Below are 13,671 nucleotides of genomic sequence, written 5' to 3' on the forward strand. Positions count from 1 at the left end.
CCTGGGGTCGAGGGCTTCAAGTTGTGAGGCGGTGGCAGAAAAGGGTTCAAGGTTTTGTATTCGGATTCAAGGTTTTTAGCTTCTTGAATCAAGGTTTGGCTATTTGTTTCAAGGTTAGGGCTTCGTGCTGATAACGTGTTTTAGGGAATCAGAAATTGAGAGAAAATTTCTGTGTATTCTCATTAATAATAGGGGCCTCTTTATATAGAGGATTACAAGGCATAGAGTCTGAATCATACAAGGAAAGATAATCTCTAGATTCTTCTAATTAAACCCTATTACCACTAGGTCAAGTAACCTAGAGTTTGGGCCAAACACAAATTAGGGTTTTACTTGAACAGCTATCTTATTAACATTCTAGACAATCAAATATAGAACCTCATTCAATATCGTAAATTATATCATTGAATCTATTAGATCTTAATTATTTCGAAAATGAGATTTCAAGATAAATTTTTATTTCAATAAAAAAAGAAAGAAAGAAAAACTTCTATATTTGTTTATTTATACGGTTAAGGTTAGTCCACCGTAAGCACAATCTTGATTGCAGAATAAAACAAAAGAATTGTCAAAAAAGGCAAGGTACAACACATATGGTAACCCTTTATTTATTTTTTATTAATTAATTTTAGCATAATTCTTGGCTACGCCGGGCATAGCTTACACCCCAAATGATAGTCAACGGCAGGGCAAAAATGTCATTCCAATTTAAATGAATGACAAACGAGATGAAGTGGGTGAAAAATTTTAACTGAGGCAACCTCCCTCTCACGTGCCATTTCTCTAGCCTCTGCTTGTCGTATTTTCTGAACAACCTCTTAACACTGATACAAAACCACTTGGAGGCAATGAGCGCGCATGACAATGAACTCAGAAAGTTTCAAGCCCATTGCAAATATTAGCTGCTCAAAAGAAACGAAGAATAAAATCCAAAGAGAAAGCGCAAAACTGAGATCGTCTTTGATTAAGAATATATGGTTTAGGACTTAAAGGTTCGATCGAATTTTATGGGTGAACAGATGGACGGATTGACTTGAGATTATGATTTTGGATGAGATCAAACGATTGTACACCATCTACACTCTGCGATCAACCGATGACTACAAAACCCAAATTTAATATGCTTCTTTGAATCACTGTTTCTGCAACTGAAAATTATAATTCAAAAGACAAAATTGATCGAACTATACAAGTTTTCCGATAAAGATCAAAGTAATCAGACTCAAAGAAACACAAAGCATAGAACAAGAACCCGAAACTGAAAGAATCATTTTGTTTCTGAACTTCAATTTTGATTTGAAGGAGGAGATCTACTCTTGCATGTTTACAAATGTGAAGAACTGGGCTCAGTTAATTTGGTTGTAACCTTATCCCATATTTGATTTCGAAAAGAAGAAAAAAGAAGGATGAGATCAAAGAAGAGCAAGAAGATACCCAGTTCATTGGGTTAGGCCAAGGCCTTTCGATGCAATCAAATAGAACAGCTTTATCTATACTATTATTAAGAGAAGAGGGTTTGCTCTTCAGAACTGAAAAATTTGACGAATATAACCCTCTAATAATATTAAAAACTTTAGAAACTAAAATAACCAACAGGGATAATAATGTCAATTTAAAAAATAAAATAAAAACTAAATTCCTTAAAATAAAATAAATAGTAGTTATTAATGTTGTAGAAAACTGCTTTTATTCAGAAACTACCCACTTCCTTACCAAAAAAAAAAAACACCCCACACACAGAGTGTGGGCACATGCTAGTTTAATTGAAGACAATACGCATTGAACACCTTATGCCCTTTTGTTGTTTTTATCTTCTTTTTTTTGTATTTTTTGTTTTGCTCATTCCTTTTTGTTGTTATCTTTTATTTTCTGTGTTTTTTTTAATTTTTTGGTTTTTTGTTCTATTTATAACAAACTGAACTTGTCACTTTATTTATTATTAGTTTTGTTTTTTAACTTTATAATAAACTGAATTTGTTAGTTTAAATTTATTGATTATTGTTGACTTTTCAACAACATTATTGAAAATCTACATATTTGACATTATCATGTATTTATCGCATATCAATAGGTACCATGTAAAAAAAAATTAACTCTATTAGCATTTGTTTCTATATCGGTCAAAGGGGTCAACTCAATATATACTCATGCTTTCCTAAGAGGAGCCAAATCAAGGGGAGATAAACGTCCTGATTTTTTTACATGTATTAATACACCTCGTCCTCACTAGAGTGTGAGCGCTGACGGATCGAGAAAAGAAGTTTCAAGGGAGTGGTTACGAACATTTTAGTTTGATGGTTATTTAGAGTTTAGGATTGACTACGTGGATGAAGACTAAATCGATGATGAAAACATGTAAATTTTTTACCAAAACCCATTTCTTTCTAAAAGAACATCAACCAGTCTCGTTTTTCCTGCTTCACTAACTCCCATCAAAGCTGTGAGCAATTCCAAGTCTACATGCACTAGTTATATCTTGAAGAAGTTGTAGTCATCTTGGTGTGGGAAACCTTGCTTTCTCAGTTTCTAGAGATATAAGGGTGATCAAATTCATTTATATCCAACATTCTTAGAAATAGGAGTTCATAATAATGTGATTATTACCTGGGTGTGTCAATAAAGTATTGCAATTCAAATTGGAAATGAGTACATCGATCTTGTGCAGTAAGTATTATTATGCAGTAAGCTGCTAATAAATAGCCATAGTTCTCAATCCTCAAGTCACCTCAAGTCACCCCTCAGATGTGAATAGACTTCTGGAGTAGAGTAATAACAATTATAAAAGCAAAGCTATTATTACATTTTTTTTTTGTCTGCCAGAGGCTTGTCGTTGGAACCATGAAGTTTGTTCTATTAGGTGGGCTTAGGGTTTAGTTTGTCTCTCTGATACGCTCAAAGCAAGCATATAATTTAACCCTATAAATATCATTAGTAGTATAAGCAGGTAGGGATCGTTCTATTCCAGGGATTGAGGGTACACCTGTCATTGTAAGACAATTAAACAATTAAAATAAAAACAAAGTATAACATTTACACATATATGCATTATTTACGAATTTAGGGGGGTTTTAGGTTTTTGGTTTTCGAAAATTTAAAAGAAAGAATTAAAACTAAGTATAAACATAAACACAAATACAAGAATGAAACATAAGAAACAAAGATCAAAACCAAGTTCATAATTGAATTTGACTACACCCTACAATTGTTCTTCCAAGTCATGAGAAAGGAGTTGATCATGTGAAACATTTGAAGCAAACGATTTCCCATATTTTACTTTTCAATGCTAATTAATATCTAAGTGAAAGCACAAAGACTAATCCTATCAAACATGCATTCAAGCTCTAGAAAGCTAGACAATCATAACATGTTTAACGCATGAAACACATAGAAAGGCTATCAACTCAAGTGTGCAACTTAGTATGAAGAAGTCCACCTAATTGCAATCCTTTTCAATTGAATTCGATTTTTTTCCAAAACCTTTACTACTTTCGATTCAAGTTCACAAAACAATAAGTTGAATCATGTTCTTAAATCTAGCACCACTCATACATAAACCCTAAAAGTTTCGAACCAATTAGAATCAACATATAAGAGATATCAATTAAGAAAATCCAATTGAACAATCACACAAAAGCAACGTTGGAATCACAACATAAGAATCGAAATCTTCATTCAATCATAAAATTTCAGATTTAAACTTTGTTCAAACATCAAAGTTAACTAGAACAATTTCATACGAATCAAACAAGGGAAATCAGAAGTGATTACAAGAAAGAAGGTTGAATTACATCGTGAATGGAGATGGTGATGAAGAACTTGAATGATGAACTAATGAAACTCGAAAGCAAGCTTCAAAACTTCATGGCTTCAAGGTGGAATGGGAGAGGTGCTCACGGCTTCTTCTTGCTTCTTCCTCCCTTGCTTGAAATCACAGAAGATGAAATAGAGAATGGAGAGAGCTTTCGCGTATATAGTAATTTCTGAATTATGGGATGTCTGAGACGTCTAGAGGAGAGGAGTATATATAGGGAACGGCCAAACTTGGTCTCCAAGCCGTGATATTCTTTTTATTTTCCATGGAATTAATTTAATAATTCCACATAGCTTCCACCAATGATAATTGGCCAAATAAGCCCCAGTGTGTCATCCAACCAATCATAAAACTCCAAAATGATTCCCTAATATATTGTTGCCGAAATTGCATGAGTATATTCTGATTTTTCTCTTTTATTTCATCCAAAATACCTTTAGGGAATATAGGAATGAATCTAGACTCCTTTTGAGCCGTTTCTTGATGTCCACACTTCTTCTTTCCTTAAACTCCACCCTAGAAAATCTCTTGGCGTAATCTTTTATTTTCTTCTTGATTTTCACGCCAACTTTCTCTCTTCCCCTTGGTATTTCACAGCAAACATTGTTGAGAATCGGTCAATATGTGAAGTCGAAAACACAAATAAACACAGCACACCAAGAGAAACAACCACAAAGATACGAGCACAAGAACACAGATTTAAGGTGGTTTAGCAAAACTTTTGCCTACGTCCACCGGGCAGAAAAACAATCTTCCACTATATTTATAATGGCTACAACCAGAAAGAATAAGAAAACAAGGACTCTCTCTTCTCTTCCTATCTCTCCCTTCTTTGCCCTCTCTCACTCTCTAACTCCGAGAATGGAATACACTTTGCTCTCTGTCTTTGTGATGAAAAAACCTAGAGCAGAACCCCTCCTTATATAGCCATAAGGATATCAACTTTCTTCACCAATTAGGAAACCTATTCCTATTGGTGGTAGGCAATTATGCCTTCTCCTTCTCTGTAATCAACAAGGATTACAGGTAATCCTACATCAATAAGGATTTTCATTCCTCATTGGAACTCCATTCATCAGTAGGAATCCAAAACCTACTGGGTAAACAATTCTTATACTCTAAGACAATTGTCTTAGGAAATACTCATGGGCAGGAACCCAACAAACATCCCTAGGGTTTATCCTTGCGTCACAAAACCCTAATTCCATGGGCTTTTATGGGCCTTGATCCACTTTGCCGAAAATCTAAGTCAATTCATAGAGTTCTTGGGCCTTGTTGCGTCAACTTCAAGCCTTGTCATCCTCCAACATCATGACACTTCATTTTTCCATTTCCTTTTCATGGTTGCGTCGGAAACTTGCTTGCTATGCTTTACTCCTTTGCGCAGGGTTTCCTGGTTGGAACAGGAAAGCTTATTTCTTCATTTCTGCTCAATTGTGTGGCCCTTTGTGTCTCATTTTTGCTCCCCTTAACGTTCGCAAGCTCCTCTTTCTTTTCATGAGTTCATTTCCACTTTTTAGCTCCAAGGTCCTGAAAATAGAAACTATCACTAAAAATAGAAACTTTCCAAAAATGAAAAATAGAAACTTACTAAAAGTGAGAAATAGAAACTACAAAAAAATGGAAACTTTCTACAATAAGGAACTTTCCCAATCGAAGAATAGAAACTTTCCTTAACAGGGATTTTTCAAGGAAATAACGCAGGAAATGTAGGGAAATAGCAGTTAAAACGTCGCATTAAAATGCTCCTATCACTCTCTCAGGTAACTCTTCAACCCAACTTGCATCAATTTTCTCTTAATTAATTTCACCTAAATCGAATTGGGTTTCCTTCAATTTTGTGAATTTCATAAACCATGGATCCACGTTTCTCTGAATTTCTCAATTTCAATGATCAAAACTTTTTGTTCGATAAGTTGAATGAGTAGCCAAGACTCTTTTTCCCCCATCTTGTGTCTATATTGATAATTTGACATGAATTGACTAAGACAACTATCACTTGGAAAAAGAGAGAGATCCAAATATTAATTTTGGAGGTATGAATAGAAGCTCTCTTTCATATTTTTTCTTTGAACTTTACATTATATGAAAAATGGTCCTTGACCAAAAGCCCCAAAATGAGCCAAAGTTATCCCACTTACCCCAACAACAGATTTTTATTCCCACTAACACAATTTAAAATAAAAGTACTATTCTGCTCTCAATTTAATTAATAAATTACATGCCACTCTCTCATCTCTCTCTCCCCGATCTCCACCTTTTCTTTCTCTCTCTCTCTCTCTCTTCATAAACTGGGTCTACATCAATCTCTGATTGGCGACTTGCTGGCTCAGTAGCCGTCATCATCGTCCTCAAGGATTATTAATCGGAGTTCATCCCCGCCTCCGGAAATCTATTCCTCAAAGCTCTTTATAAATGAGTTGAGGTTCTTAGTCACTGGAACCGGATCAGTCTCTCTGACCCGGCATTCTCCACTTCTCGTTCCGGCTATTCTGATGGTGGTAGGGCAAAGTACAAGCTCGTATCCCAGGCCATGGTGCACGTTAGCCAACGGCCCTGCGACGACGATGGCATATGTATGCTCTGCAAGGCGAAGCCATCCGACGAGGAGGAGCTGACCCTCAAGACCTGGGATTTCATCAATTTGATTTATCAATTAAGTCTTGTTGTTAGTTTTATCGCTAAGCTTGTTCATATTTTACTGGGTTCTCCTTGTTGGGGGTTTATTAGTTTTGTAGGGAGTATACTGTTAGCATCTATGTTGGGTTTTATTAGAAATTCAAATTTCTGGACTTGAGTTTGCAGACATGAATGATTTGTTGCTTTTTTTTATTTTATTTATTTATTTATTTTTTTTATGGGAGGAGTGGTATGGACCAGTATTGTATTTTCTTAAAGGTGTTTAAAAACCCCATAATCATCCAACCCAGATGCAATCCCGTGAGGTTTAAATCAAAGTTTTTTTTCTTCGTTCTATTTAAGTGAGTCTGCGGCCAAAGCCACTTCTCTAGTGTTCTAAACTTCTAATATAAATTAGTTTGCATTACCTGGTTGTTTCCACCTTCCAAGGTCGATTGTTAGTCTCATTATTACCCACTGGACATTTAATATCCAGCTCTTGACATGGGTGTTGAAGTCTTTTTTTTTTTTTGGGTAAAATGAGGGTGAAAGGAAAGAAAGATAAAAAATATATTCTATTAGGGGGCAATAGAAGTCTATTGGGGAGCAACTTCTATTCCTCCCCAATAGAAGTTTGAATTTATGTAATATTCTCGTTTTTTTTTCTTTAATTAAAGTTTTATTTGTCTAAATTTAGGGAGATTAGTTTTAATTTCGGTGATTGAAAGTTCTATTAGAGGGCAATAGACGTCTATTGGGGGGTAATACATGGCTGATAGACGTCTATTAGGGGGCAATAGACGTCTATTAGGGGCACTAGACTGAAAGTTCTATTGGGAGACAATATACGTCTATTAGGGGCACTAGACTGAAAGTTCTATTGGGAGACAATATACGTCTATTGGGGGGCAATATACGCCTATTAGGGCAATAGACGTCTATTGGGGGGCAATACTGAAGATTCTATTGGGAGGCAATAGACGTCTATTGCCCCCCCAATAGATGTCTATTGGGGGGAAATAGATGTCTATTGGGGGCAATAGCGGTTTTCAGAAAAATTCGGTGGGCGGCGGCCGGTGACCAGAATCCTGCCAAAGTTGGTCAGATTCTGGCAGTAGGTGACCGAATTCTGACGGTCGGTGACCGGATTCCGGCGGCCGGTGACAGGGCTCCGGCGAAGTCCCCTATGGTTTCTTTCTCTTCCATTCTCTCTCTCTCTCTCTCTCTCTCTCTCTCTCTCTCTCTCTCTCTCTCTCTATGTAACAAAGGTGAGGGTAAAATGGTATTAAAAAAAAAATCTTAGTGAAGTATAAAGGAAGACCTCCTTAGGCCTCGTTTGGGAGAAATTTTTGTGTCCTACTGTAGAACCATGTCAGATTGCCACATGGTCTGCCGCTCCAATACAATAACGCCATGTGAATATTTTTTACACCTCATATCATAGCAAGTTTACTCTTCATCTTACTACAGTAAAACTACACAACGTGGGAAAAAAATAATCTTAAACGAAACGTTAACTATTACCGTTAACTGATGCAAGCAAACACTATCAAAATAAAAAAACTGAAAGTATATTCATCCTCTACAATCTTCGTTCTAAACTGAAAGTATATTCATCCTCTACAATCTTCGTGCTAACCCTGCGATTTTCCCCTTCAGTTTTATCAATTCTCTTTTGGGTAGATTATGTGCTTAGATGGGTGATTCAATGGATGAGACTGCTGGGTCCGAAGTGTTCTTAAGCTTTAGTTTTACATCCGTACTTCCAACCCCGATCCTTATAGACACAGAGAGAATGGGAGAACCAAATTCACAGAAATAGAAAGAGGAAACAAAATTTGCAAGGATCGAGCAATCAAGCCCACCATGACAAAGGTGAGTATCATTCTATTGAATGATTTCGATTAGTTCTATAATAGAATATGAAACTGATTAAACTTGTATAGATCTCTCTTCTTGAGTATTTCATTTCTGGGATTTGATTTCGACACCCAAGTGAGGAGTATGCTATAGAAGTATAGAGTAGTAGTCAGACGGAGGCACACCAACAGCTACACCCAATCACCTCAGGTACCATCTTCTCTTTAGCAAATGCTATTTTTAGCTTTTCATATAAATCTGTGATTTGATTTTTCAATTCATGAAATTGAAATTAATGGGTAAATTGCATCTCATTTCGTTTTGGGCATTGAAATTGGCTGTTTGTTCATGCTCTGGATTTATAGGAAGTAAGTGAAACTAAAGCTTAGTTATATATGAAAGAGTGAGATAGGTAAGATTACTGAAAAGTCTTCAGCAATGGAGCCGTCAAAGCTAGGACTCGACTCTTGAGAAATTTATGTTCACAAGAATTTTGATAATGATCACCATTCATGTATATGCAGCCTCAGAACTTTCAAATGTTATCTTAGTTGGCAACTAATGTAGTGCTCGTGAGTCCCGAAACATTGTTTTACTGAGTTAAGTTCATATCCATTCAAGCCTCTAGTCACTGATTAAATATGTTCAGTCTTTCAAGTCATGAGTAGTTAGTATTTTGTTTAAAGAAAAGCCCGTGTAATGCCAAAAACACCACCAAAATCAAAAGGTGTGCAGCTAAATATCACTGGATTCTACAGCTCTACCAAAGCAAAGAAACTGGAGACAGAATCTTAGCTATATTTATTTTCTGTAATTAGATATTAGGCCTACATTAGTGTGGGTTTGTTTTATCAATTTGATTGAGCAAAACAAAATTTATGGTGTTCCTCTTGAATTTTGTAAAGCTATCTCTTTGATTTTGTGTTGCCATCTGAAGGCTACTGGTTGATTATCTGAAGTACAAGTTCCAACTAACATCTGATGCATACCAATTTTTATTAAATGGTCAATTGCCTACTTTGAAAATTGCTAATGCAAGTGCAATGTGATATTCACCCTCACAATGTAATAGATTAGTTGGTGTTATGCATCGAACACTTGCTATACCGTAATACAAAATTTATGGTGTTCTTTTTGAATTTTACAAAGCATGTGTTGCCCGAAAAAAAAAAAAAAAAAGGTATGAAATCCATGTTCATTTTAGTTCTTATTCACCTGCATCTATAAATGTTTGAGTTCATTAATTGTTCACTTGTTAATGAAAATATTGATTCATGACCAACTGCCTACATGGGAGAGGTACTAATCCTAATGCTCTCTTATCAATGTTGACTTAGATGCTTAACCATAGCCAAAGCTGTTTTGCAGGTTTCAGCCTTGCAGACCTAAAATTGCAGAAGCAATAAGGAAAAAGGATGCTCAACTGGCTCAAGTCTGTGCTCACTGCTGGTGAAAAGAAATTTATGATGCAATTTGTAATGGGATAGATAATGATATATATCGAGCTTGCTCTTTGTGACTCAATTTATGGTTGATTGCCTAAAATATACAGAAGCTTAGTGATTGATCCATGTGTTCTATTCACGTATTTTGCTTGTATTGAGCAAGACTACCACATATTTTGTAGTGGACTGTGTACATATTTGTAATGTTTTTTTTTTTCAAGGTAATTAATGGAACAGATTAGCAATAAACAATCATCAGAGACAGAGACACTTATCTCAAAAAAAGAGAGAAGGGGATCATGGATCGGACGTGAATCGAAAGGATAGAAATAGGATTCTACTAAGCATAAGTTGCATAACTAAACTCATTTCAACTAAGCATTATACTTTAATAAAACAAATACCAGAATCCCAAACAAACACACTTTATACTCTTCATTAGTATAACATAACAATCCAAATTTTGATCATTATTGAAAAGCATATTTAGCAAGATATAAGCCAATCTCCAAACTACTATTATTGGTTGTTTTTTCTCCACCGGTAGCATATCAAAAGTCTTCTCCCCTAAAGAGTATCATAGCATACCCATATCAGCAAATTCGTAGAACAGCTGCAAAAATTTCATATTTGAAACGAGTTAAAATTATTGCACTATATACACTAAAAAGTAAAGTAAAAAAAAAAAAAAAAACCTGTTTTACTTTTGTATGCATTACCTGACAATGATATATATTATTAGACTTCCTTTCCTCTATCGGACTGTTGCTCCTAACTATTTGAATAAGAATCATACAATAGAAACAATTTATTATTAACAAAAATAAAAACAGTTTGTTCATACTTAAAAATATATTATTCAAACCTGCCTCGATCGAGGAATTTGATTAGTTAGATTGTTTGCAGCAATCCTTGTAGATGAATTCTGTAATGAAAAAAAAAATGAAGTGGATAATATTGATTATGAGTAATACTTTGACAACGAAGGTATGATCTATACCTGATTCAACTGTGTGATATAGTTACCCCCTTGATGCATATTTGCATATGTTAAATTGAGTTGAGAAAATGGCAACATAGAAGTAGGATTCTATAGATACAACAACATGTGTAAAGATAGATTATAATAGAAATAAAATAGAATAAAACACGAAACATTAATTATGAACTTAACTAAAATTGAACTTACCTGATTATATAGACCGTAATGAGCATAACCATTAGTTGTTGGCAAGCTCATAGTTGGAAATTGCTGCATATTGACCAGAACTTAATTAAGAATCTAAGTCCTTAAAAATAATAATATTACAAAAATCTTTGAAATTGTACCTGGTGAATGGTATTTGTATCATTCGATGCAACAAATGGGTGAGGCAAGCTTGAATTATGGACTACATGAAGTGATGTATGTGAAGACCCTTCATTGATCGGTGGCTTGACTTTTCCTACATAGGTAAATAATAAAAACAATAAATAAAAACGCATTGATCATACTATAACTGATAAGCATTTCATAATTTCATAAAATGTTTAGAATGTTAAATTACTTACTAGAACCTTGGCCCTTCGGTGCTTTTTTATTTTGTTTCTTCTCCATTTCATCTTTTCTTCTTTTATTACTCATGCCTTTTGGCCACACACCTGCTGGATTGAGTACTGGTGTTTCCTCAAATGTAGTATCATTTTTGTTAGCACCACTAGCAGAAGCATTAGCACCAGTAACCTCAAGAACTCCCGCAACAGATAACTTCTTCATATTCTTAGCAATTAATTCTTCTGCTTCTATTAGTTTTTGCATCGCAATGTCACTGCCACTAGTTATCTCTGCTCCCTTACTGATTATACCATAAGCCTTTCGCATTAAAGTATTCCTGCGCAATGTCACTGTTGTTTTCTCCTTGACCTCTACCGGTACACTATTGGCCTCAACTCCTTTCTTTGCATCCTTCATCCATCTCTTTAGTATATACTGTGTTGGTATTTGAGTAATATTTTTCACATTCAAAACCCTCAAAGTATGACGGCATAACCAGCCCATAGATTCGTACATCTGACAACTACAGGAGATGGTCAGATTCGAAGAATTGAATTGGACAATGTATACTCTTTTATGGCCCTCCTCATTAAGCTCAAATGTCTGCAATGTCCCATCACTTCCAACTTCCTCCATCTTCACTGCCAAGCTAGCGATAAACTCAAACTCAAATAAATTATAAATTTTTCGAGTGTAGACCATACCAGCTTGCTTCTTAATTCCACTACTTTTTGTAGCCCTAGTAGGTATTCTGTTATTGCATCGAAAAGTCTCTTCCAATTCACTTGAACGCATTTGTTCTGCCTGTTTATCATAATGATGCACAAATTCAGTGAGACTCAGTGTTTTAGTAGACATGAGGGTAAACACATTGTTTATGCTCTCACTTCTTTGTGTAGATAATATTCCGGCAGAAAATGTATCATTGCTAAATAATGCACACCATTTTTCACGAAGATCATAGAGTGTCTGGAGCCATGTGTTCCCTGCAAGGTCAAACTTCTGTATTATTTCATCCCAAGTAGACTCAAATTCATCTTCTGTCACACGTCCAAATAGCAACTTCTTGAAGAGCTCACCAAAATCAGAGTTTCTATACAGCCAATTCAAGTTTTGTACCGCATTCTTTGATATGTGCCACAAACATAACCGATGGCGTGTCTCAGGAAAGACCTTCTCAATGGCATTTGTCATTGCCTGACATCGATCAGTAAAGATAGTCTTGGGTTTCTTACCTTCCATCGCTTCTAAGAATGTCTCAAATAACCAAATAAATGAAGTAGTCGTCTCGTCTAGCAAAAATGCACAACCAAACAACACATTTTTCCAATGGTGGTTAACCCCAACGAAAGGAGCACAAATCATGTTATACTTATTGGTGCGGTAAGTAGTATCAAATACTACTACATCCCCAAAGCATTCAAAGTCGATTTTTGACTTCCCATCTCTCCAAAAAAAGTTTGTCATTCGATTTTCTTGATCCACTTGCACGATGTAGAAAAACATAGGATCTTCAATTTGCTTTCTCTTGAATAAATTGATCAAGCTTTGAGCATCCCCTGCTTCAAGCATAATCATTCTCTCTCTGCTTACAAAATTGAAGTAGTCAGTCTTTGTAAATCCAACATTTTGAGATCCCCCAACTTCTTCTGCAAAATATGAATATGTATTTATGGTACTCATACCTGCGGTTTTCATTGATTTAATCATCCCCTGATGAGCATTTGAAACTTTTCGATTGGAGCGCAAAAATTGTCCTTCTTCTGGCTCTGCAAGCTTATGGTTGTGTTCAGGGACAAAGAGAGTCGCTTTCCATAAATTGTTATCTTGCAATCCAAATCGAGTTTTTGCTGTGCAACCAGTTCTAGTGTCCAGCCTATCTTCCTTTTTCACTTCCGAAGGATCACTATCTAGTTTAAAACCTTCTTTTGAACAACAATAATTAACTTGCTTCACAATATTGTTGGTTTTCCTCCTCTGCATTATCCGAACACTAAACCCCATTCTAGCACCATACTCACAGTAGAGGTTAAATGCTTCTTCCTCACTATTCACAATCACTCCATACAAATCATCATCATTACTAACTTGACGATTCACAAACATTGAATCTTTTCCCAAAGCAATTCCCATGCTATGTTCTCCATCGTCTTCCATGTCAATTACTGTAGGCATGTCAATTAATAAATTGGTATATATATATATATATATATATATATATATATATATATATACTGTGTAATATGTAGCTGTAGTAAAAGAACAAAGAAATTGCTCAAAAAATTACATAGAACCACGAATCAAGATGAGTAACATAACATGCCAATAAATATATGGACTCCACCATCATATTAAAGAATAGTATTTCAAACTTGGGGTGCAGACAATGTGAAAGTAGTTCA

At 35.3% G+C, this 13,671-nt stretch overlaps 1 protein-coding gene across 1 annotated transcript; it reads right to left on the reverse strand.

The window, feature by feature from the left end:
• Positions 1-6,203: 6,203 nt before the first annotated feature.
• On the reverse strand, positions 6,204-13,444 carry LOC112184296 (protein FAR1-RELATED SEQUENCE 5-like). Its single transcript, XM_024322563.1, has 6 exons — positions 11,377-13,444; positions 11,065-11,180; positions 10,925-10,987; positions 10,736-10,825; positions 10,324-10,348; positions 6,204-6,439 (listed from the first exon to the last, which is right to left on the reverse strand). The coding sequence occupies exons 1-6, from the start codon at positions 13,442-13,444 to the stop codon at positions 6,204-6,206; spliced, it is 2,598 nt and encodes an 865-aa protein (XP_024178331.1).
• Between the last annotated feature and the right edge of the window lie 227 nt (positions 13,445-13,671).

This window comes from Rosa chinensis, chromosome 2 (assembly GCF_002994745.2).
Source record: "Rosa chinensis cultivar Old Blush chromosome 2, RchiOBHm-V2, whole genome shotgun sequence".
In the NCBI taxonomy this organism is placed as follows: Eukaryota; Viridiplantae; Streptophyta; class Magnoliopsida; order Rosales; family Rosaceae; genus Rosa; species Rosa chinensis.